This window comes from Ornithorhynchus anatinus, chromosome 15 (genome assembly GCF_004115215.2).
Source record: "Ornithorhynchus anatinus isolate Pmale09 chromosome 15, mOrnAna1.pri.v4, whole genome shotgun sequence".
NCBI lineage: Eukaryota > Metazoa > Chordata > Mammalia > Monotremata > Ornithorhynchidae > Ornithorhynchus > Ornithorhynchus anatinus.
The window spans coordinates 10771603-10797183 of record NC_041742.1 but is presented as its reverse complement, the minus strand read 5'-3'; the positions used below and the strand labels follow the sequence as shown (position 1 = coordinate 10797183).

General features: G+C 57.7%; 1 protein-coding gene across 1 annotated transcript in view; it reads left to right on the top strand.

Annotated features, from left to right (window-relative positions):
- The window catches only part of LOC100078034 (protoheme IX farnesyltransferase, mitochondrial), a 154070-nt gene that overhangs the window by 18879 nt on the left and 109610 nt on the right, over window positions 1-25581 (top strand). The window contains exons 3-5 of the mRNA XM_039914264.1: window positions 3358-3391; window positions 6903-7039; window positions 8372-8669. Of these exons, the coding sequence (XP_039770198.1) occupies window positions 3358-3391; window positions 6903-7039; window positions 8372-8669 (469 nt within the window). The remainder of the gene's footprint in view (window positions 1-3357; window positions 3392-6902; window positions 7040-8371; window positions 8670-25581) is intronic.

The window sequence follows — 25581 nt, the reverse complement described above, 5'->3', positions numbered from 1 at the left end:
AGACATCACCTGTCATCGAGTGGACAGTCGTATTTACTGAGCCCATACTGTGTGCAAAGCCCTGTACTAAGCCCTTGGGAGAGCACGCTGTAACGATAGACACATTCCTGCCCGCAACAAGTCCTGTATAAGAGCCGGTAGACATGGTCTCGGAGAGGAGACGGGCAATAATAATAATACCAGTAATCCCGATATCACAGCGTATTCTCTTACAGGCAAGCGTCGTAGGCCGAATTCACGTCGCCGGGCCTTTCTACGGCCTCCCGTTAGCGGCCCTGAGTCGTGCCGCAGTCCCGACACGGAACCCGTAGCTTCGCCGCTCCCATTATCCACAGGAGCCCCCGCAAATGCAGGTGAACCAAACCCATCGGATCAAAAATGGATCCGCCCTTCAGGGGTTTCGGGAACGAGCAAGCCGGTAGGAGCCATCCGCCTCCATTACGGTATTTGTTAGAGCTTGTCGAGGGGAAGGGTCTAAAAACGATATCGGATTACAGCGAACGACCGGGGTCCAGTGCCAGTCGGTTTGAGAGCCGGAACACAGACTCCCGTGGCTAGAGATGTAGATCATCTGAATTTCAGTCGCTCTGCTTCAGTGACAAAAAGCACAATAGCATTGTAATTTGATCAAGTATCTGTGAGACGGGATGAGAAAAATCCCAGGTAACGCCCGACTGAGAGTCGGTCGGCAAGAAGCCGAAAAGTTTCTCCTCCTTTTATCTCCTGTATTCCGATACCGTGTGCCCTTCAACGGAATTCAGTGTCTGGGTTTTCTACCCCAGGAGGACGGGGGAGGAAGGAAGGAAGGAATGACAACGAGCACGGGACGACAGTGGGAACGGTTGCCCGAAAAAGGCGTTCAGAGCGGAGCTGATTAATAAAGCGACTGAGGTCTTGTGACGCTGACTGGAACGGAGGCCGGATGGGCCGCGGGACCCACCGTTAGGTGACAGAAGAAAACAAAGTTTTCTGCTTAACGGGAGGAGATGGGTGGGGTGGGCAATGTGATCAAGAAAAAGCCTCTTGCCATAAATTGAAATCAAGTTCCTGCCCTACTCATCAAGACTGCCGTCCGCCTTACGGGAATGGGGTAGGGAGGCGTCCGTGAATTAGGAAAGGAAGATCTGATTAAAGGTCATTAAGTGGCAGTTTATTTCTTTAAATACTGGAGTCGGTCAGGGATATTCATTCAGCTTTAAACACGGGCAGAGCACAGTAGTAAGCGTTTGGGAGTCTGCCTGCCCCCGAGGAGCTTAAAGTCTAGAAAGGGAAAAAGGACGTTTAAATGAAAATAACCATAAGTGGAGAGATGGCTACCTTTTCACACCTTATAGTTCTCGCAACTAGGATCCATGGATTGTTTCTTTTGGGTGCTTACGTGGAGCAGAGCGCTTGAGAGAGTTCATTCATTCATTCAGTTGTATTTATTGAGAGCATACTGTGTGCAAAGCACTGTACTAAGCGCCTGGGGAAGTACAATATAGTAACAAACAGACACATTCCTGCCCCCAGCGAGTTCAGTATGAGAGCCGCTAGATAGGCTCTAGAAGAGGAGACAGAAAATAATAATAGCAATAATTCTGATATTGGTTAAGTGTTTATTATGTGACAAGCTCTGTTCTAAGCGCTGGGGTGGATACAGGGTAATCAGGTTGTCCCACGTGGGGCCCACAGTCCTTATTCCCATTTTACAGATGAGGTAACTGAGGTACGGAGAAGTGAAGCGACTTACCCAAGATCATTCATTCAGTTGTATTTGTTAAGCGCTTACTGTGTGCAGCGCACTGTACTAAGCGCTTGGAACGTACAATTCAGCAACAGATAGAGACAATCCCTGCCCAACAAGGGGCTCACGGGCTAAATGAGGGAGCCAGACAACAAAGCGAAACAAAACAAAGCAAGTATTCAGGCGTCAATACCATCCAGATAGATTGAATCATAATAGATACATACACATCATTAATAAAATAGAGCAATAAATATACACAAATACGCACAAGTGCTGTTGGGAGGGGAAGGGGGAATGAATGGATGAATGAATGGAAGAACGAATGGATGGATGAATGATTGGAAAGATGAATGAATGAATGGGTGGATGGGTGGGTGGATGAATGAATGAGTGTATGGATGGATGAATGAATGGATGGATAGATGGATGGATGGGTGAATGAATGGATGAATGAATGGATGGATAGATGGATGAATAGAGAAGCAGCGTGGCTCAGTGGAAAGAGCCAGGGCTTCGGAGTCAGAGGTCATGGGTTCGACTCCTGGCTCGGCCAGTTGTCAGCTGTGTGACTGTGGGCAAGTCACTTAACTTCTCTGTGCCTCAGTGACCTCATCTGGAAAATGGGGATTATCTGTGAGCCTCACGTGGGACAACTTGATTACCCTGCATCTACCCGAGCGCTTAGAACAGTGCTCTGCACATAGTAAGTGCTTAACAAATACCAACATTATTATTATTATTATGAATGAATGGATGGACGAATGGATGAATGAATGAACGGATGAACGAATAGATGGATGAATGAATGAATGAATGGCTCAATGACTGGATAGATGAGTCAATGGATGGATTGATGGATGGATGGATGAATCAATGGCTAAATGAATGGATAGATGAATGAGTGGATGGATGGATAGATTGATGGATGAATGAATGAATGAATGGATAAATGGATAGATGAATGAATGGATGGATGGATGGATAGATGAATGAATGAAAGGATGGATGGATGAATGAATGAAAGGATGGATAGATGGGTGGATAAATGGATAGATGAATGAATGGATGGATGGAAAGATGGGTGGGTGAATGAATGAATGAATGGACGGGTGGATGAATCAATGGCTAAATGAATGGATAGATGAATGGATGGATGGATGGATAGATGGGGGGATAAATGGATAAATGGATAGATGAATGAATGGATGGATGGAAAGATGGATGGGTGAATGAATGAAAGGATGGATGGATGAATCAATGGCTAAGTGAATGGATAGATGAATGAATGGATGGATGGATGGATGGATGGATAGCTGGAGGGATGAATGAATGGATAAATGGATAGATGAATGAATGAATAGATGGAAAGATGGAGGGATGGATGAATGAATGGCTAAATGAATGGATAGATGAATGAATGGATGGATAGATGGATGAATGAGTGACTGGCTGAGCGGCTGAGCGGCTGAGCGCGCGGGTGGCCGTCAGCAGGGCGGGGCCGGAAGTGCTGCCCCGGAAGTAGTTCCTTGGGGGTCGGGACAAGATGGCGGCGCCCAGCGGGCGGTGAGGTGAGGCCGGGCCCCGCCATGGCCGCCGCCCCCGCCCCCGCCGCCGCCCCCCTCCTCCTCCTCCTCCTGCCCCGCCGCCGACCCCCAGACACAGGTAACCGCGCCCCCCTCGCCCCGCTCATCCCCGCCCCCCCCCCCCCCGCTTGCCTTTTCTCTTTTCGCCGGGCGTCCGGGAGGCGCCTCCGGCCCTGTGCTAAGCGCTGCGGTGGGGTCCCGGTCACCAGCTGCCCCCCCCCCCACCCTCTCCCCAGCCGCGGGGAAGGGGATTAATAATAATAATCGTAGCGTTCGTATCTGTTAAGCGCTTACTCTGTGCGGAACACTGGTCTAAACGCTGGGGGGAGACCCAGGGTCATCGGGTCGTCCCCCGTGGGGCTCCCAGTCTTCATCCCCATTTTCCAGATGAGGTCACTGAGGCCCAGAGAAGCGACGTGACCTGCCCACGGTCACACAGCTGCCAAGGGGCAGAGTCGGGATGCGAAATGACCCCGCCAAGGTCACCCAGCGGACCGGGGGCGAAGGCGGGCTTAGAACCCACGACCTCCGACCCCCGGGCCCGGCCCGCTGTGACCCTCATAATAACACGTTTTAGTAGTAGTGGTGTGGGTTAAGCGCCTACTCTGTGCTAAGCGCTGTCCCGAGCGCTGCGGCGAGCTCCAAGGCGAGCCCCACGGGGGGCCCAGGGGCCTCGTCCCCATTTTGCGGAGGGGAGCATCGAGGCGCGGGGAAGGGAAATGACCGGCCCGAGGTCACACTGAAACAAGTGGCGGAGGCGGGATCGGAACCCACCACCTCCGACTCCTAGGCCCGGGCCTTCACCGTAATCATCATAACGGTCTTTGTTCGGGGGCTTACTGTGTGTCAAACGTTGTTCCTAGCACTGGGGGAGAACGGCGCTCAGCGTATAGAGCAGTGCTGTGCGCAGAGTAAGCGCTTAACAGATACCATCGTTATCATTATTATTATTATTACAAGGTCATCGGGTTGTCCCGGGTGGGGCTCACCGTCTTAGGCCACGCCGTTTCTCGTGGCCTCCCTCCCTCCCCCCTTCCTTCTGTCTGGCAGTTAATGATGACAACGTCGGTATCCGTTAAGCTCCTACTATGTGCCGAGCACCGTTCTGAGCGCCGGGGGAGATACAGGGTCATCAGGTCGTCCCACGCGGGGCTCACGGTCTTCACCCCCGTTTTACAGATGAGGTCACTGAGGCCCAGAGAAGTGAAGTGACTGGCCCACAGTCACACGGCCGACAGGTGGCCGAGCCGGGATTCGAACCCACGACCTCTGACTCCCAAGCCCGGGCTCTTCCCACTGAGCCCCGCAGCATTTGTTAAGCGCTTACCCTGTGCCAGACGCTGCACTGAGCACCGGGGCGGAGACGAGCGCATCGGGTTGGACGCAGCCCCCGTCCCCCGGGGGGGGCCCAAAGTCTCGATCCCCAGGCTGCAGGTGAGGGAGCCGAGGCCCAGAGAAGCGACGTGACTTTCCCGGGGTCACGCAGCAGGCCCGCGGCGGAGGCGGGATTCGAACCCGTGCCCCGACTCCCCGGCCTGGGCTCCGTCCGCTCCATCGCGGCGCCGTCCCTCGGGCCCCGGTCCGCGCCGGACGCTCGTCACCGAGGGACGAGACGCCGGGGTGAAGTTACTGGTCCGAGGTCAGGCAGCAGGTGGATTCATTCGTTCGTCCCTCCGATGAATCACGGCGGCAGGATCGGAACCCAGGTCTCTCTCCACCCAGTCCTCTGCCGCCTTCCTCCGGGCCCTGCCGCTTCACCTCGTAAACGCGCGACACCGTGGGGCTCGTGACAGGACGCCCAGATGCCGAAAGCGGAAGTGTTCTGAGGCCAGCAGCTGAGGGGGAAGGCTTCCTTGTCTCTGCTTCCCGGTAGAGGATCGTAGCCATTTAATGAGCCGGCCGGACGTACTGAGCGCCTACCGTGGGCGGAGCCCTGTACCAAGCGCTCGGGAGAGCACGACGACACGGAGTCGGCCGGCCCGCTCCCCGCCCACGAGACGCTTAGGGTGTCCGTACGGGGGGGAGAGGGACGTGAGTAGAAATAGATACGTCGCGGACGGGTACGCGAGTGCCGAGGGAGGAGCGAAGAAGTGCTTAGTGCAGCGCTCTGGGCCCGGTAAGCGGTCGCTGAAGACGACCGAGCCAACGAAGCGGCAAAAGGGGCGAATCCCGGGAGAGCGGCGACGCGCAAGGGAGAAGCGAGGCCTTGGTGGGGGAAGGAGATGGGATTTCAACGAGGCGGGGCGGGTGGTGGCCCGACGGGTACGGAGGGGGAGGGGATCCCTGGCCAGAGGGAGGCGGGCGGTGAGACGGACGCCGTTTGAGGGAGAGCGAGCGGGTCGGCGCCGGGGGAGCCGGGGGAGCGGGCCGGGGTCGGAGATCAGCAAGGTGAGAGACGGGAGGGGGAGGTGACGGAGGGCTTTAAAGCCGTCAGAGATCAGAGAAGCAGCGCGGCTCGGTGGAAGGAGCCCGGGCTTGGGGGGCTCTGCCACTTAGCTGTGTGACTGTGGGCGAGTCACTTGGCTTCTCTGGGCCTCGCTTCCCTCATCTGTAAAATGGGGGTTAAGAGTGAGCCTCACGAGGGACAACCCGATTCCCCCGTATCCACCCCGCCGCTTAGGACGGTGCTCTGCACATAGTAAGCGCTTAACAGATACCGCCTTTATCGTCATTCAAGGCGTTTCGGTGGAAATGGGTGGGCGACCCCCCGGTTCTCCAAGGGGGCGGAGATCCGGACTCATCCCGCAACGAGCCGACGGCCTAGAGGGGTCTAGAGTCTTACCGTCAGCTCACCGGGGACGGCGACTCCGTTCCGTTGGCCCGGCGTCCTCTCCCAAGCACTCGGGTGCAGTGCTCTGCACACCGTAAGCGCTCGAGAAATACGGTCGAGGAGGCGGAAGGGTGGATGTTGAGCCCGGCGGTTGCGGATGGGGTTGGGGGTTCTCCGATCTGCGACGTCCCGGCGGAGGCCCGCCGAGAGCCGCCTCTCTCTCGGGGGGGACGCGCCGCGTCGGCGGAGAGGTCACAGCCGTAGACGTCCCGCCTGGGGGAGGCGAGGCTGCGGATACGGAGCTGAGTTGGAAGACCGCATTTCCATAGGATGCTGTGGGATTGGATTCATTATCCCCCGACCCCGGGGCCGGGTGTCGGTATCTGCCGGTCTGCCCGTCGCTCTCTTGAAAGAAAGCGCCTGAAACCGTCCCGCCGGATCTCTCCCGCCGCACGTGGAAATGAAAACCTCGCCGTCAGGATGTTCCCGCCGATGGGGAAATGGCGGGAGGAGGCTCGGCCTCCCCCGATGCCGGCAGATCGGGCCGAGAGGGATAGAAACGGGCGTGGAGATCTCGAGGGATCCTCCTCCGGAGGGAAGGCGGCGTGGGAGCAGTGGGATTGACCCGTCTAATCCTCCCGAGGGGAGGGTGGTAAAACGCAGAGTTTGGGCTTTGAAGTTGCCGTATTTATGAGGCCGGGTAGTTTTGTCCGACCTTCTCTCCCGATTGGTGTTGGGTAGACCCGCCGCCCCCGGAGAGGGCGATTCAGATTCGGGCCCTGATCATTTTTCTTTTTCTCTCTTCCTCTCTCCTCCGCAGGGTGGGTAAGGACGTGCGGCCGGCCCCCCGAGAGAAGAGCCGTTGGGCGGGCGCCGCCGCCCCGGGTTCCGCATCTTTTTGGGAACGTTCGTAAAGGGAGGATCACGTTTCAGCACTTCAGCTTCCTCAAGCGCCTGGTAAGTCGAGGCCGTCGCCACTCCGCCGGGCCCGTCTGCTTTCTCCGGGCGGCGGGACCGGAAAGGTCCCAGTCGCTGAACGACCGGCGCCCGGAGGAGGCCCCCCCCCCCGGCTCCCGCCCGGCCTCGGCTTCGGCGACGCCTCCGGAAGCCGTCACCTCTCGCGTCGGTTCGTCTCCGCCGAGAGCGGGGGAATTCCGTTTCTCTCTCCGAGCTGGCTTCGCTCTCCAACCGGCCCCGGCCTTTCCCCGAGCCGGCCGGGTGGAGCGCGCGAGAGGCGTAGGCGGATATTCCGGCCCGAAGTGATGGTTTCGGGGGGCGTTTGCGAGAAGAGTGCCGCCGCGGACTTTGCCGCCCCTCCCTCCTCGTGCCGCTTTGCTAGCAGTCGCTCTCCTCGCCGAGGCATTCGGGAAGCGGAACCTGAAAAAGGAATTAGTGAAGTGGGGTTCGGCCAGAGGCTGTTAGTCTCGTCGGCGTGGACGGCGAATGTGTCTGTTATGCTGTTGCGCGGCGCTCTCCCGGACTCTCGGTCCCGGCTCCCGCTCTAGAGATACGACCGATGGTGTATATCGAGCGTTTCGGGTGGGACGTTTCCCTTTTTATCTCTCCGAAGTGTGATTTCCCGGACGTCGTGAATGTCGCGCGCGCCCTCGGGGCCCGTCGTCTGTGACGTTGGAAAGGCGGCTCTGGATTGGAGATGGGGGATTCGTTCGTTCGGTCGGCCGATCGTAGTTCTGGAGCGCTGACTGTGCGCAGGGCGCCGCACCGAACGCTGGGGAAGTAGGGTCCGGCGACAGAGAGGGGCGATCCCCGCCCGCGACGGGCTCGCGGTCGGGAAGGAGGGAGGCGGGCGTCAAGGAAAACGGACGGGCGTCGATTATAAATAAATGGAATTATGGCCATATGCACATCGAAACGAGTGACCATTGGTATAAATAAATAGAATTTAAGATACGTAGGGCGGGGAGGGGCGGCCGGGGAGGAGGGGGCGCCGAGCCGTCGACGCGTCGGCGGTTTCGAGTCGCGGCCCTCCCCGTCGCGCGTTGAGAGGCGTCGGGGCGTTAGAGAAGCGGCGCGGCTCAGCGGGAAGGGCCCGGGCTTGGGAGTCAGGGGTCATGGGTTCGAAGGCCGGCCCTGCCGCCTGTCAGCTGTGCGACCGTGGGCGAGTCGCTTCACTTCTCTGGGCCCCGTCTGTAAAATGGGGCTTAAAACCGCGAGCCCCACGTGGGACAGCCTGACGACCCTGTATCTACCCCTGCACGTAGTACGCGCCTAACAGATACCGACATTATGATTTCTCACGGTGTAACTTCTTCCCCTTTCCCCATTCAGTACGTGACCCAGGTGAACAGAGACCTCAGCCAGCGAGCGAAACCCAAGCCGGAACCGTCGACCGACCCCTTTCTCGAGAAGACCGCCCCGGCTCCGGCCGAAACGCTTCCGCGGGCGCTCGGCCCCGTGGCGCCGCCCTGCCCGCCCGCGCCGTCGGCCGGAGGGGGAGCGGAAGGATCGGAGGCGGCCTCGCCGGCGGGACCGGCCCTCGGGGACGAGAGACGGTGGAAGGAGATGGAGCTCAAGCTGGATGACTTACCGGGAGTTCTGGCCCGCTTGTCCAAAATCAAACTCACAGGTATCTGTGGAAATCTTGCGGGGAAGCGCAACGGCTACTCCGCTCCCGCCGCCGTCTCCGAGGGGGACGCCGGCCTCGGGTGCGAGCGGAGGGGGCCGCCTCCCCTCTCTCGGCCGCGCTCCGCGGCTCCCGCCCGCGTTTTACGTCGGCCGGGGTCGGAGGAGAAGACCGTGCTGCGAACCCGGACGTTTCGGGAGGCGTTAAACGTCCCGGGGCGCTAACGGGGAGAGGGACGGGATCTTTCGGGACCTCGTTGGGTCCCGGCGGACCGGGGGGTGAGAAGAGGCGGCGGAGCGGACGTCGCGGGGGCGGGGGGATGCCGTCGGAAAGGGGGGACAGAGAAGCGGCGCGGCCGAGCGGGCAGAGGACGGGCCGGGGGGTCGCGGGGTCGCGGGTCCTGATCTCGGCCCCTCCACCGGTCGGCTGTGCGACCTCGGGCCCGGCACTTGACCTCTCCGGGCCGCGGTTCCCTCGTCCGTAAAATGGGGATCGGGACTGTGCGCGAGCCTTTGGTACAGCACCTGGCACGTAGTAAGCGCTTAACAAATACCGGCCGTTACCGTTATCGTTATTTTTATGCCGGGCGAAGCGGCGTGGCTCAGTGGCAAGAGCCCGGGGCTTGGGAGTCAGAGGTCACGGGTTCGAATCCCAACTCTGCCACTTGGCAGCTGGGTGACTGTGGGCGAGTCGCTTCGCTTCCCTGGGCCCTCAGTTCCCTCATCTGGAAAATGGGGATGAAGACTGGGAGCCCCACGGGGGACAACCCGATGACCCCGTATCTACCCCCAGTGCTCCGCACATAGCGCTTAACGGATACCAACATCATTATTATTATTGTTATTCTGAGGCTGCCCCCCCGAACCCCGTTCCTCCGCCTCCCCAAGCCCCCCCCCCCCCCCCCGCGCCGGTACCGGCTCTCTCTCGCCCAGCCCCTCTGCGATGCCTTGGGGCCGTCGTCAGGCGAACGGCGATTAGAGAGAAGCAGCCTGGCTGGCCATTCGGTCGTGGCTCGGTGGCAAGAGCCCGGGAGTCAGAGGTCGAGGGTTCTAATCCCGGCTCCGCCGCTTCCCTGCTGTGTGACCTGGGCCAAGCCACTTCACTTCCCTGGGCCTCAGACGCCTCATCCAATGGGGACTGAGACGGGGAGCCCCCCAGTCGGGACCACCTCGTTACCTTGCGTCCACCCCGGCGCTTCGAACGGTGCCGGTCCCGTAGTAAGCGCTTAAAAAGCGCCGTAATCGTTATCATTACTGTTGTTAGATGGCCCTTGCAATCAATTCGTCTGTCGTCGATATTCTCTTGAGGATTCGCTACATACGGAGCCCTGGCGCCCGGGAAGGTGCGGCGCAGAAGGACTAGCCGACGCGTTCCCGGCCCGTGGTGAGCTTCCGCTCTGGAGGACACGGATATCCGCTGACCCTTGTGGGGCGGGGGAGGTGTCCACCAAGTCTGCGGTATTGTCCTTTCCCAGAGCGCTCAGTGCAGTGCCTTGCACCCGGTAAATGCGGGTGATTGACCGGTCGACACCTTGGCTACATTGGTTCAGTGCCCAACTTGCAGATACGGAGTGACTATGGAATGGAATACGCAATACGGAATGGCGTATGGAACGGACGTAAAAATGTTATTTGCTTGGCGCCTTGTGGATCTCAAGCGGTATCTGTGAAGCAGGTGGAGATGAGGAAGAGAATGTCGTGATAAGGGAAGGATCCCGGAGGTAGAGCTCAAGTTCCCTCAGTGTGTCTCGCAGAGTGCGGTGTCGGAGGGTGACCCTCCCCCCCCCCCCCCCCCCCCCCCGGTGCTGTTTTCTCGCGCTGGCTCGGCGGCGAGGTCACTGGCCCCGTGGGCCTCAGTTTCCTCCTCTGTAAAATGGAGCTGACGATAGTTGCGCCATCCTTCTCCGGGATTCTCTGAGAATAAAATAACTGAGGCGAAGGCCCTTTGAAAAATAAAAGCTGCGTAAAAACTGAAATAAAAAAGACCCCGGTGGCATTATCGTCATCATCACCGGCGTCGTCATCATTACTCCTCCGCGGGACCCCGCATATTCTCGACTTAGGATTTGATAGTCGGAGCGGAGGCCTGTAACGGGAAGCCCCGAGCCCCGTTTCTAGATTTTTCCGGCGACCGTGTCGCCCCCAGGGAGGCCCCGCAGGGCCCCGCAGACGCTTGACCGGGGGATTCCCGTGATGTCCCGCGGGTCACGCTGGGGAGGAGGCGCGGTTCCCCGGCCGGGATTTCGGAGGAGCGCAGCGATCCCCGCGTCCGCCGCGGTCGGTCTCCGTCCCCCTCCGAGTTCCGCCCGTGGGAGGCGTAATGGGAAGACCTAGGAAAGGGCAGGAGAGCATCCCCTTTCCGTATCGGTACCGGACCCGTCCGCTGGAAAGCGGACACCTTTCACGCGGGGAAATCAACCTGAGTCTCCTTCAGGATTTAGCGCGGCGCTTGGCGCGGGGCGACCGCGGAATTCCTAGCGTGATCGTTTGCTCCCTTCTTGGGAGTGGGTGGAATTCTCCACTGCAAATCCCAGAACCCGGCCTCAGTTGATCCCCTTCCCTCTCTCAGATTCGGGACAGTGTTTGCGCGTTTGCGGGGGCGCACGTGTGAGCGAGACAAGCCCACACGTAGAAATGTCCGTGTGCGCGTGGCTAGATCTGTGACGCAATTGATTTTGATTGATTACATATCATATAGGATAACATAGAAGAGAAGCGGCGTGGCTCAGTGGAAGGAGCCCGGGCTTTGGAGTCAGAGGTCACGGGTCCGAATGCCGGCTCCGCCGCTTGTCAGCTGTGCGACCGTGGGCGAGTCACTTCACTTCTCTGGGCCTCGGTTGCCTCAGCTGGAAAATGGGGACGAAGACCGTGAGCCCCACGGGGGACAACCCGATCCCCCCGTGCCTCCCCCAGCGCTTAGAACGGTGCTGTGCACGTAGTAAGCGCTTAACAAATACCGACGTTATCATCATTAGAGGGACCCGGGTCCTAATCCCGGCCCCGCCGCCCGTCTGCCCCGGGACCTGGGCGGGTCTCTTAACTTCTCTGTGCTCCGGTTACCTCGTCGGTAAAAGCGGAGATCGGGACCGTGATTCCCCACGCGGGACGGCCTTTGGCTTCGATCCGCCACAGTCGGCGCTCACCGCAGAGAATGAATCGATATCCCGCCCGGAGGCGTGTGGACGGGTAGGCCCGGAGCGCGGGAATCTACCGCGGGTCTGAGGCGGCGTCCCTCTCCGAGCCGGCCGTCGGCGCGTTCCCGTCTACGGGGAGATTTAGGAGAGGCAACGGGAGGACGGATCCGGAGGCGCCGTTCTATGAAGCAGGGTGGTGCTGCTGTACGGGTCTCTCGCCCTCTGCCGTGCCGGAGATCCCGCCGGGTTTCCGCTGGGGCCGGGGACGCCTCTCGACCGTCCGGCCGTCGAGGAAGGCAGATGAGGGAGGACGTGCGCTTGGGCGGTCGGGTAACGTGCTCCCTCGGAAGCGTAAGCCGGCCCGAGCCGCCTGGCCTAAGCCGTTGGCTCGGCCGCCGCTCCCGACCTGCCTCGGCGGGCCTGGCGTCGAGGCCGGGTCAGGAGGGAGAAGGTGGGATTCGGGCCCGCGGAGGCTTCCGCGACCCAGCCGAGGGCCGCATTCATCACCGTAGAGAGCGGTGTCGGTTAGACGCTCGCTGCGGGCCGAGCGCCGGCGTAGATTCGAGGTAACCGAGTCGGTCCCCGGCCCACGTAGGTAGGGCTCGCGGTCTCGGGCCCCGTTTTACAGAGGAGGTGACCGAGGCCCAAAGAAGCAAAGCGACTCGCCCGGGGTCACCTACCGATGCAGCGCTCAGTACGGTGTCTGGCGCGTAATAAGCGCTTATTACCGTAATTATTATCATTATGAACCCAGGTCCTTCTAACCCCCAGGCCCGGGCCCTGTCCACTAGGCCACCCTGAGCCCCACGCGGGGCAACCCGATTGCCTCCTGTCTCCCCCTGCGCTTAGTACAGTGCTCGGCACACAGTAAGCGCTTAACAGATGCCGTCGTTATTCCCCACGGTGGAACGTATGGCGGCAAAGTCACGGCAACCCATTTCGTGACGGATCTCCGGGCCCGGCGGCTCGGCGGATTTCCTTCCCGGGAATAGCGGCTCACGTTTATTTACGGGGACCCGTGGGCTCAGCTGACGGACGGAATCGTAAGCGCTTAGTTGCCTCCGAACGCGGGGATCGATTCGGTCTTTTCCCCGGGGGAATTCGGCGTGTCTCTCGGGCCTAGAGGACGGCGATCTGTTTCGGGTCAATTGTGGCGTTCTCCCGGACCCGCCCGACGCCGTCTCTCGGGGCCGGCCACCCCGGTGGCTCCGTTGCGTTTTCCTCAGCCCGCTCGCCGACTCCGCCGTCGTGTCGCGGGGTAGCCGGGGTCGGGATTGGGAGAGCGGTGCCCGCCACGGCCCTCAACCTGTGAACGTCAATGAGATTCCTTCGGTTCCGATCCTAAGGCAGGCGGAAGATCCGTGGAGCGTGGGCGTTTTTAGCGATTTTTGAATCTTCCACCTTGCGTCGGCCCTGTCGTCGCTCAGTCTCTCCGGCTGTGAGCCCCTGGCTGGCCGGGGGCTGTGGCTGGCTCTCCCCGGTGCTCCACACAGTGTCCGAGCCAAATGACCGACTAATCCAGAGTGACGGCGGCTCGTTCTCGCCGGTTTCCACACTGCTGTTTAGCGCACGGGCTAGGCCTCTTAACTGGGCCCCTCTGCCGCTCTAGAGGCAGCGTGGAGGACGATGATGATGCGGAGTGGATAGAACCCGGGGCTGGGAGTCAGAAGGCTCCCGTGTCTGCCGCGTGACCGTGATCAAGTCACTTCGCTTCTCTGGGCCTCAGTTACCTCATCCGCGATACGGGGACCGAATGAATGAATGCTCTGCATGCTGTGCCTTATTTGAATTTATTTATTCGAGGGGAATACGGATAGAGAGCTGCAGCGCAAGCGCAGAAGCTGGATTTTTAATGCAGAAAGAGCAGTGCAAACATTTCCTTTTCTAAAGGGAAAAGCGGGGACTGGGAGAGGGGCCGGAAGAATCCGTCAGGGTGACGTAGGAGCCACCGAAGGGGAGTCAAACGAACCTTTTAGGGCCTCAGTGAAACCGTTTCCAGCCGATGGCGACCCAAAGAACCTGTTGCCGAACACCGGTTGGATCGAAAAAGGAGGCTGCTTTTTATTCCTGTTAGGGACAGTTGCGTGTGTGGATGGAGGCTGGGGTTTTGGAGGATTTCATTGTTCGAGAAGAGCCCGGATTTTGCCTTTGCGCGCACGGCTGGTGATGAACGGAAAAGTCTGGACACGAGAAGTGAGTTGGGGGGATGCGAGTGAAGATCGGAAATAAAATTTACCTTTCCGGTCGCTATTTCCTTCCGCTGGCCTCCTCGCTTGCCCGTCTCCCGGATGTGCGCGGGGCCGGGTTTTAGCCGCCGGTTACCTTGAAAAGTCGCAGATCTTCCCGAAGCAGTTTTCAGGTTAATGAATGCGGGTTTCTTCGATTTTGACCTTTACGTAAAAAGCTGGAAGCACGACGGAGAAATAGGGAAGTGGGGACGGCGAGGATGGCACGCCAGCGCGCGCGCGCGCGCGCGAAGATTAAGGTGTTCTTTCTCTGATACTCTTTTACAGTTTCATAATTCAGGACCGTCTTGCCGCGCAGTCACACTTGACGTTGCCTAGATCACCTCAGATAAATACGGGGATGAAAGCTGTTTACGCTTAGCCAGATAAAAGGGTTTCCCTTTCCCTTTTTAGGATTCCAACTCTAAATGCGAACCCAGTGCGCGCGAAGGGGTTGCCGTGGTTACGCCAAAAGGATGCCTTTTGAACGGGGGATGCTTCAGAGGCGCTGACCCGTATTCAGTTTTTCACTTCCGGTAATAGAGTTGCGCTGCAGATCCGAAGTTGCCGGTTTTTACGCGTCCTTCAGGTCCTCAAAGCGGCTAGATGGCCTCTTGACCTGAGACGCCGCAAGTGGACGAGCATCAGCCGAAGGAATAGCGCGGAAAGCGTAGGGGGTTAGGGCCGAGCCCGCTCCAGGGGTCTCAGAGTTCTCGCCGGCTCGACATCTGAAAGTCGAATAAAATGCAACCTTCAAACGGTTACGGGTCGCGGTCCGTTAGCCACGATGGTCTCGGGCCTATCAGGGGATACGGCGGAGTCTCTCACCGTTAGACCTTTTCGGACGCCAGACTAGAGTCGGTCCCCCCCGCGCTTTCCTACGTGGGATGCCGGGCCTCGGACGGCGGCCGGGGGCGTTGAGAAGAGAGAGATCGACACGGCCATCCTGGATTTAGAAAGGCTTGCAGGTTCCCAAAACCTGTCCTGGAAAAGTCAGCCCCCTGGAGTTGAAGGCAGGGGTTTGGGCGTCTACGCTCTCTCGATCAGCGTACGCTCGCGTTCGAAGGGAGAAGCCAGGAAGGGGGCCAGTGATGGTGGTCTCTTAATGCCGACAGGCGCCGGCAGCGCTCTCCGCTGCCGGGCCGGTCCCGGAGCGGGCAGGAGACGACGGAAGAAGGAGGCGGGAGGGAAGAGGAGGGTGACGATGATGGTATTCGTTAAGCCCTTACCACGTGTCGAGCACTGTTCATCGATTCAGTGGTATTTATTGAGCCCTTACCATGTGCAGAGCACTGTACTAAGCGCTTGGAATGTACAAAGGGGTAACAGATACAGCCCCTGCCCTCTGACGTTCTTACAGTCTAATCGGGGGGAGACGGGCAGACGAGAACAACAGCAATAAATAGACTCAAGGGGATGAACGTCTCAAACAATAGCAAATGAATAGAATCAAGCTGATGTACATCTCGTTAACAAAATAAATAAGGTAATGAAAATATCTGGGGTGGAGCCAGGCTAATCAGGTCGTCCCCCGTGGGGTTCCCAGCCTTAATCCCCCTTTTTCAGTTGAGGGCACTGAAGCGGAGAGACTCGACTCGAAAATCAATCGGCCGGTGGTTTTTATTGAGTGGCTACTATGTGTAGAAAAAGAATAGTATCTGCTAGGCGCTCGCTATGCGCCGGGCACTGTTCGGAGCGCCGGGGTCGGTAGAAGACCTAGAAGATCTAGAAGGGGTAGATCTAGAAGGGTGGGACCCGGTCCCCGTCCCGCAGAGGGCTCACAGTCTTGGCGTAGTGGATAGAGCACAGTCCCGGGAGTCAGAAGGTCACGGGTTCTCCGCTTCTTCCTCTCTGCTGCGTGACCCTGGGCAAGTCACTTCTCCGAGCCTCAGTTCCCGCATCCATAAAATGGGGCTAGAGAGTGTGAGCCTCCCACGGGCTAGGGATCGGGTCCAACTCAATTTGCCTGGATCCACCCCGGCGCGTAGGACGGTGCCTGGCACGTAGTAAGTGCTTAACAAATGCCATTATTATTCTTATTAATTAGAATTTCCATTTTACAGATGAGGGAACTGAGGCGAAGCGGAGCGACTGGCCGAGGCCACGCGGCCGACGGGCGGCAGAGCCGACGTTCTTCGGTCGCCGAGGCCCTTCCCCTTCCCGCTAGGCCACGCCGCTTCCCTTCTGTCGTACTAGAGAGAGCGCGTTAAGGAGGCAGGGAGCCCGGGACGCACGCGATGTCCGAAACGTCGGCATTTCGGAACCGTAGATCTCGTCCCGGGACCATACGGAGCTCATCGGAGGATTCATTCATTCAGTAGTATTTATTGAGCGCTTACTATGTGCAGAGCACTGTACTAAGCGCTTGGGATGAACAAGTCGGCAACAGATAGAGACGGTCCCTGCCGTTTGACGGGCTTACGGTCTAATCGGGGGAGACGGACAGACGAGAACAATGGCACTAAACAGCGTCAAGGGGAAGAACATCTCATAAAACAATGGCAACTAAATAGAATCGAGGCGATGTACAATTCATTAACAAAATAAATAGGGTAACGAAAATATATACAGTCGAGCGGACGGGTACAGTGCTGTGGGGATGGGAAGGGAGAGGTGGAGGAGCAGAGGGAAAAGGGGAAAATGAGGCTTTAGCTGCGGAGAGGTAAAGGGGGGATGGCAGAGGGAGTAGAGGGGGAAGAGGAGCTCAGTCTGGGAAGGCCTCTTGGAGGAGGTGATTTTTAAGTAAGGTTTTGAAGAGGGAAAGAGAATCGGTTTGGCGGAGGTGAGGAGGGAGGGCGTTCCGGGACCGCGGGAGGACGTGACCCGGGGGTCGACGGCGGGATAGGCGAGACCGAGGGACGGCGAGGAGGTGGGCGGCGGAGGAGCGGAGCGTGCGGGGTGGGCGGTAGAAAGAGAGAAGGGAGGAGAGGCGGGAAGGGGCGAGGTGACGGAGAGCCTCGAAGCCTAGAGTGAGGAGTTTTTGTTTGGAGCGGAGGTCGATAGGCAACCACTGGAGTCGTTTAAGAAGGGGAGTGACATGCCCAGATCGTTTCTGCGGGAAGATGAGCCGGGCAGCGGAGTGAAGAATAGACCGGAGCGGGGCGAGAGAGGAGGAAGGGAGGTCAGAGAGAAGGCTGACACGGTAGTCTAGCCGGGATATAACGAGAGCCCGTAATAGTAAGGTAGCCGTTTGGGTGGAGAGGAAAGGGCGGATCTTGGCGATATCGTAGAGGTGAAACCGGCAGGTCTCGGTAACGGATAGGATGCGTGGGGTGAACGAGAGGGACGAGTCAAGGATGACACCGAGATTGCGGGCCTGCGGGACGGGAAGGATGGTCGTGCCATCCACGGTGACGGAGAAGTCTGGGAGCGGACCGGGCTTGGGAGGGAAGATGAGGAGCTCAGTCTCGCTCATGTTGAGTTTTAGGTGGCGGGCCGACATCCAGGTGGAGACGTCCCGGAGGCGGGAGGAGATGCGAGCCCGAAGGGAGGGGGAGAGGACAGGGGCGGAGATGTAGATCTGCGTGTCATCTGCGTAGAGATGGTAGTCGAAGCCGTGAGAGCGGATGAGTTCACCGAGGGAGTGAGTGTAAATGGAGAACAGAAGAGGGCCGAGAACTGACCCTTGAGGAACTCCAACAGTTAAAGGATGGGAGGGGGAGGAGGCTCCAGCGTAGGAGACCGAGAATGATCGGCCAGAGAGGTGAGAGGAGAACCGGGAGAGGACGGAGTCCGTGAAGCCGAGGTGAGATAAGGTACGGAGGAGGAGGGGATGGTCGACAGTGTCAAAGGCAGCAGAGAGGTCAAGGAGGATCAGAATGGAGTAGGAGCCATCGGATTTGGCAAGAAGGAGGTCACGGGTGACCTTAGAGCAGTCTCGGTAGAGCGGAGGGGACGGAAGCCAGATCGGAGGGGGTCTAGGAGAGAATGGGAGTTAAGGAATTCTAGGCATCGATTGTAGACGACTCGTTCTAAGATTTTGGAAAGGAAGGGTAGTAGGGAGATAGGACGATAACTGGAGGGGGAAGTGGGGTCAAGAGCGGGTTTTTTTAGGATGGGGGAGACGTGGGCGTGTTTGAAGGCAGAGGGGAAGGAGCCCTTGGAGATCGAGTGGTTAAAAATAGAAGTTAAGGAAGGGAGGAGGGCAGGGGCGATGGTTTTAAGAAGGTGAGAGGGAATGGGGTCCGTGGCGCAGGTGGCTACCCGGCGGCCCTCGTGGGGGAAGAGCGGGCGGATGGAAGAGCGGTTAAAAGAACCGCCAGGAGCCGGGGACCAAACTGAAGCCTCAGACGCCGGCAGCGGGACTTCCAGGAGACCTTCGGATGGGGACGAGCTACCGCGGAACCGGTCTGTCTCTCTGGGCCCCTGTCATCCCTTAAGCCGAATGAGGAAAATTACCGCCTGCCCGTTTGGGCCTATCGGGAAGATCAGGTCGATTTTCCAAGCTCACGAAACCCTCTGAGTTCTTGGGGCGGGGTACTGAATACGCAGTACGTATAGCGAATACCAACGTTCGACTCTGAGGCTCCCCTACGGCGTGTCGGCGTTTAGGCCGAGCGGGAGTTGGGCGATCGGGGACCCGTGCCGTCATCGTGACCTCCCTCTCCTGGGCCTCGTGCCAGAGGCGTTTCGGTGGCTCTCGGAACTTCGGGCCGGGCCGACTTATCTCGTCTGGCTTCTTGCGAAGCGATTGCCCGGGATGACCTCCCCCCCGCTCCGCCCAGAGATCTGTCTTTTATTTTTGCCGAGAATCCCCCAGCCGCTAGGGCAGTCAGCCCCATCTGAATCCTTCTGAAGGGAGAGCCCCGGCCAGGACGCGGGTTCCCTCCCCGAGGATCTCCGGACGCCCGGCATCCGTCGCGGAGACGTTCCGATCCCCCCCCCCCCCCCCCGCCCCAGTGGAAAGGCGGGAGCGTCGTCTTAAGCGGAAAGAAGTTTCCGCTCTCCTACCCGGCCGTCGGGCTCAGGAGAAGTTCTCAGCCAGTCAGCGGGTTTCACGGAGCTGCTGATTTTGACCCAGCCTATCCGCGTCTCTGCGGTTATCACCCCGCCCGCCGAAATAAATTGAAATCGGTCTGCCGCGTTGGAAGGACTCAGATGGAGAGGCTTCCCCTCGTTAGTTTTCACTTCTCCAGAAGAGAAAATCAGATAATAAGCAAGAGGACAGAAAACGTAACGATGAAAACGCCAACTAGGCGGGGGAGCTCTCCCGGGCTGCTCACTCGGGCGTTCCTGCAGTTTAATTCGTGCATTAAATGACACAGACATTTGTTTCAGGTTACCATTTCGATCCCAGGAACGCTTTTGGAAAGTCCTCTCCTTTAATGTCAAAATCAAAACACAGCCTGCGCTCAAAGTCGGTTAAGACTCCTCAAAACAAATCTGAATTTACAAAGTAAACACATCAGCCGGAGCATCGGCGATGTGAAGTTTGGCCTTGCAGTAAAAGAATGCGAGAGGTTGGAGGAAAGAATACTTTCCCTCTTAGACAGCTGAGATCCGTTGGTTTTCTTTCTCCCCCCCGCCCCCCCCCTTGGAGGAGGACGTGCGGTTATAATACGTTTTGGAAATCGAAGTCCGTGTTAAACCAGGTTTTTAAATGATCTTCCTGGGTTTGCTTGTTTTCTCAGACTGGTAAGCTCCTCGGGGGTAGGGAATGTGTCGGGCAACTCTTGCGTTTTCCCGAGTGCTTAGCAAAGTGCTCCGCACGCAGAAAGCGCTCAGTAAATAGCGCCGACTGATCGACTGATTGATTGAAGCAAGGCCCAGCCCCTTGGGGTATCGCAAGATGCGCGGCTTAGCGGGAAGAGGCCGGGATTGGGGGGCGGCGGACGGGGGGGTCCTAACCCCGGCTCCGCCTCCTGTCCGCCGGGTGACACCCCGGGCAAGCCGCGTCACCTCTCTGGGCCTCAGTGACCTCATCTGTAAAATGGGGGTGAAGACCGGGAGCCCCACGTGGGACAACCTGGTAGCCTTGTATCTACAGTACGATTGCACGAGAAGCAGCGTGGCGCAGTGGAAAGAGCCCGGGCTTTGGAGTCAGGGCTCATGAGTTCGAATCCCGGCTCTGCCACTCGTCGGCTGTGTGACTGTGGGCGAGTCACTTCACCTCTCTGTGCCTCAGTTCCCATCATCTGTAAAATGGGGATGAAGACCGTGAGCCCCACGTGGGACAACCTGATTCCCCCGTGTCTACCCCAGCGCTTAGAACAGTGCTCGGCACGTAGAAAGCGCTTAACAAATACCAACATTTATTTATTTATTTATTTACAGTACAGCTGTGGGACTTTGGGCAAGTCACTTCACTTCTCTGTGCCTCAGTTCCCTCATCTGTAAAATGGGGATGAAAACTGTGCGCCCCACGTGGGACAACCCGATCACCTCGTATCCCCCCCGGCGCTTAGAACAGTGCTTTGCACGTAGTAAGCGCTTAACAAATACCACCATTATTATTATTATTATCACAGTGGTTGGCACGTAGTAAGCGCTCACCAAATCCCATAATAACTATTATTAAGAACTAAAATGCAAGAAATAGTCAGTGTTTCGGCGTCTGTGCTTTAAATCGTTCTAAGGTGACTTTTCTTTGGGGATAGGATTCTGGCGATGCAATGTGGGATCAGCGAGGCTTTTCAAATTTTTTTTTTTTTTTTTTCCTGTTTCCGTTCGCTAGAAAACTGATCCAGACCGCCCCGGCCCGGGCACGGAGAAAAATCGGAGGAGGGGAGGGCAGGGGAAAGAGAGAAAGAAATACATATAAAGAGAAAGAGGCAGAGAAAGATCAGACGAGACAGAGAGCGGAAGTGTGTCGAGATCCTAAGGGATCCGGACATAATGGGATCGAAGACGAGACCGAGAGGATCACGTCTTCCCCGCTTCCAGGAAGCGGGGAGGGTTGCTCTTGGATCTCGACCTTTTAAACACTTGTCGTTCATCCTCCCCTCGGTCCACATCCGTAATTTGTTCAGATTAATGTCTGCCTCCCCCTCTGTAAACGCCTCGTGAGCAGGGAATGTGCTTATCGACCCTGTTGTTCTGTGCTCCTCCAAGCATCCCCCAGTGCCCTCTGCACAGGAAGTGCTCAGTAAATTCCACTGATCGATCGAATGATCGGTTGAATACACCCTAGCGCTTAAAGCAACCAAGGAGTGGGTCTTTCATATCTCCCGCCGGAACTGTTTTTCCCACTTTCAGGATTCCCCAGCCCCTCCCAGTGAAAGAGACCTGATCTTTCACCATCGTTTGGGCCGCTTTTCTGCCTCTGGGAACCGGCGAAGGTTTGTGTAGCGGTAATTCTTCGGAATATTGGAAGAAGCAGAGGCGGCCGGGAACGTGACCCGTTTACCAGCCAGGTGGCCCGGAGCCTCCGGAGCGGAGAAGCGGGATGGCGAAATGGATAGAACACGGGCCTGGGAGTCAAAAGGCCGCGGGTTCTAATCCCGGCTCCGCCACTGGTCTGCCGCCGTGACCTTAGACAAGTGCCCTTCGCTTCTGTGGGCCTCAGTTCCCTCATCGTCTGTAAAGTAGGGATGGAGACCGTGAGCCCCACGTGGGACAGGGACTGCGTCCCACCCGCTTCGCGGGTATCCTCCCCGGCGCTTAGTACGGTACGCGGTACGTAGTAAGCGCTTAAAAATATCAGTATCGTTATCGGTAGTAGTAGTAAGCCGGAGCTCCCTCCTGATAGAATGGGTAACCCGCGTCGATGCCGGGAACCCGTTGGATGGGAAGTGTTTCCCGGAGCACCGAACTCACGTGCCGGGCACCGAACTAAGCCCTGGGGTGGGTGCGAGCCAGTTGGGTCGGACACGTGGCCCACACGGGCCCTCCCGTTCTCACTCCCCGTTCTACAGATGACGTGACTGAGGCCCGGAGAAGTGAAGTGACTTGACCGCGGTCCCACAGCAGGCGAGTGGCAAGGAACGTACCTTCCCACCCAGCATTTCTGGTAGCAGACGCGATGACGCTGGAGCTTGGGACAGTCCTGACCTAATCAGAAAGGTGAAAGGTGAATCAGGTAAAGTCGTTCGTGCCGATAAAAAGAAAAAAGGCCTCCCATCGGCGGCGCCATCTTGGAACTCTTGGATAGTTAAATGGCACCAGTGGCTAAATCCGTCTAAGGAGGATGAAGACGAATGAACGAATTCTCCTCAGCCCCGCCGGGGAAAGAAAATTAAAAATCCCCCTGCCGTTGGCCTGGAATGCCCTGACCCTCGTGGCCAGGAGGCAAACCCAAACTTTCTTTGAAAAAGGGCCTCGTTTGGGGTTACGGCATTTGATCGGGGAATTTTTTTTAGGATTTATTATCTGCCAAGCCTCGTCTCGAGTGCCGGGGGAGATACGATATGATCAGGTTGGGTCCGGTCCCCGTCTCACGCGGGACTCCCGGTTTGAAGGAGAGGAGGGGGGAGATCTGTGCCTCGGTTGGCTCCTCCGTAAAGCGGAGCTCGACCGTAAGCCCAGCTGAGACACGGATCGTGCCCGACCTGATTAGCTCGCACCTCCCCCGGCGCTTAGTGCCCGCCGCTTTGTAAGCGCTTAATAAATACCATCAAAATAATAATAATAATAATGTACCCCAGCTACGTTTAATAGAATTCTGAAAATCGGTCCTGAAATAACTGAAGGAAATTAATCCCGAGAAATCAACGGAAAGTTTAATGGCCCTCACGGTCGCCGGGAGGGTGTGAATTTCACCGAGGTCAGTGTTTCGTGGACTCCGTCCGCTGACTGTCCTGTCTTTTCTCCCTCGGCAAATGGCTCAGCGTTCGGTGGAAATGAATGCCCAGTGCCGGCTTGGATGAGGTTTCGTTACGTTTAGTCGAGGAATGTAATTCCTGATACCCTTGCCAGCCTCCCCACGTCGAAATGCCAATATTGCTGGCACCTCTCTGTATTTTACTAATTAAGTTAATAAACAATTGAAAAACTCCTTTTTGAACATTTCCTTGGGCCGTCGGTTAGCGCCTGTCGTCAGTGGTTCGTGGATGCTCCCGTATACCTGTCGCTTCCCAGAAGAATTTTTTTATTTGATTTTTCCAGCCATCTCCTGAGCATTCTTCATCCCGACAGGCCAGCGGCGGCGATGCTGCACCGTCCAAGCGCGGGGGCAGAATTACATTTTTCCGAGCCTACAGCCATTGCTCGGTCATTAATCTAGTTATTTGCGGTCGGCCGAGGAATCTGTTTACTTTCTTCACCGCTCCGCTTCCCTGAAAATTGCATTATTTGTGGGGCGAGAAAGCTCTAGTAGATTTTTCGTGATTTCACAACGACAATTCGTTCCTCATTTTTCCTCCTCTTTCGACGTAGTCCATTAGGTTGACTTTACATGGTTCAAGGCCCTTGGCGATATGGTCAATAACTGTGCCCACTGATTCATTTTGGGGGAGTAGAAGGATTTTTTTTCTCTTTTAAGGTGGAAAAAGCCACGCTTCCTTTCAGGCGTCTGGGTCAGCTGGACTTCAGTTTCCCTCCAGTGGCTGGGTAGCGACCCCCGGAGTGACGCGGAATCAGTAATTGCCAGCGGCGATCTTGGGGACAGCGGGAAGCGGGATGGAAACGGGAGAGGTTAATCGGGGAAGGCCTCCCGGGGCAGCCGACATTTCAGGAGAGCTTCACAAACGGGGGAAAGTTCTGCTCTGTTTGTAGATTCGAGACCGTGAGCTCGTTGCGGACAGATATTGTCACTCCTTATTGCTGTACTGTGCTTTCCCAAGGGCTTAGTACCGTGCTCTGCGCCCAGGAAGCGCCGGATAGACACGACCGACTGAACGAATGACTATAAAGGGGTGTTAATTCCAGGCGGAAGATGCCCCGTCGCCGTCAGTAATCCGTTTCCGGGATCCCAGTGCCTTAAAGATGGCGGTCCGGAGTTTTCGCTCGACGCGGAAGGGGATGGATGGGCGGCCGCTGGAGGTTTTGGAGGAAGGAGCGGATGCTGCCGATGGAGTGGAGAGAGGCCCCGTGCGAGTTGTTCTAAGGGAGAAGTGCCTCATCGTCCTATGACGTGGCGGGACGATCGTTGTCGTTCACGGTTGTGGCATTTAAGCCCTTACTGTGTGCCGGGCAGTGTTGCGAGCGCTGGGGTAGATAGAGGGTGATCAGGCCGGACAGAGTCCCCGGCCCACGGGGGGGGCTCCCGGTCATCTTTTGCGCTCAGCATCCTCGCTGGAGAAGATTCCCCAACGCCACTCGTAATCCGTTTCCGTGTTGACTCGGCACACTGAAAGGAGCCTTTTTCTTAGCGCTGACCTCAATCCCCCTCGCCGCTTCTCGCCTTTTCAATCCATCGGCGGTATTATTGAGCGCCGCACGAGTGAAGGAATGAGCGAGTGTGATCCGCCCTTATTGGGTGGGACGCTGAGGCAGTTATTACGGGGGGAACACACTTTTTCCCGGCAGAGGAAGAATTAAAAATGTAGTCTTACAGGTTCTGTCGTATATAATCTAGCGCATTTACACAGCGTCTAAGATAGGCTCCCCCCCAGGTTCAACCCCGTCGATCCGTCGGTGGTGCCGCAGTTCCCTCATCCGTATAATGAGGATTGAGACGACGAGCCCTGCGTTGGACTGCGTCCGACCCCATTTGCTTGGAGCCCGCCCCAGCGCTTAGTACGGTGCCCGGCACTTAGTAAGCGCTTAGATACCGCAGTTCTTTTATCACAGGCTAATCGAGTCACCCCCCGTTTTCCGGATGAGGGGGCCGAGGCCCGGAGAAGTGCCCCAGGTCACCCGCCCGGCGTGCGGCATTGTGAAAACACCATCTTGGGTCAAGGAATCCTTTTTGGATTGGGGAGATAGCTCCCTAGCCTCGTCTTCACGCTTAGATAATCCTAGGTCCATCAGACTTCCATTGCAAATAGCGTTCCCCAAATCTAGTCCTCTCCGTGACTCTGCCCCAGACCCTCTCTCCATTATCCGTACCTCCCTTTAGTTACCACGCCTAAGACTGATTCAGTTCAGTGTTTTCACGGCGTGTTTCGGTTGGAAGCTCCTGGAGAATCGGCCAGCGGAATTCCGACGGTGCGGCTCCGTCTCGAGGGCGCGCGATGGGACGTTGGAAGGGGCGACTGGGCGCGTTCGTGTTTGAGGTTTTTTTTCTTTTAGGGTATTTAAGCGCTCACTTTGGGCCGCCGGGGTGGGTACAAGCTAACCGAGTCGGGGACGGTCCCCGTCCCACGTGGGGCCTTTCAGTCCCCCCCGATTTACAGATGAGGCAACTGAGTCGCAGAGAAGTTAAACGACTGGCCCGAGATGACAGAGCGGACGAGCGGCGGAGCCCGGATCGGAGCTCCCGTCCTCGGACTTCCAGGCCTGCGCTCTTTCCTCCAAGTCACGTCGCTTCTCTAGCCCAAGCTTCGCGGTTCCAATATTGTAGGAGACCCGCCTGAACTTTAAGAAGGGTGTGAATCAAAGGCTGGCCCGGGAACCCACGGTGCCCGCGCGCTTCCCGCCCGTTTACACTCCCCAGTATCACGCCAGCTCCTTTCACTCCTCCAACTCGTCGCGCGAAAACTCCCAGCCCCGACGGCGGGTCGGCGGGTCCCCGCCCCGT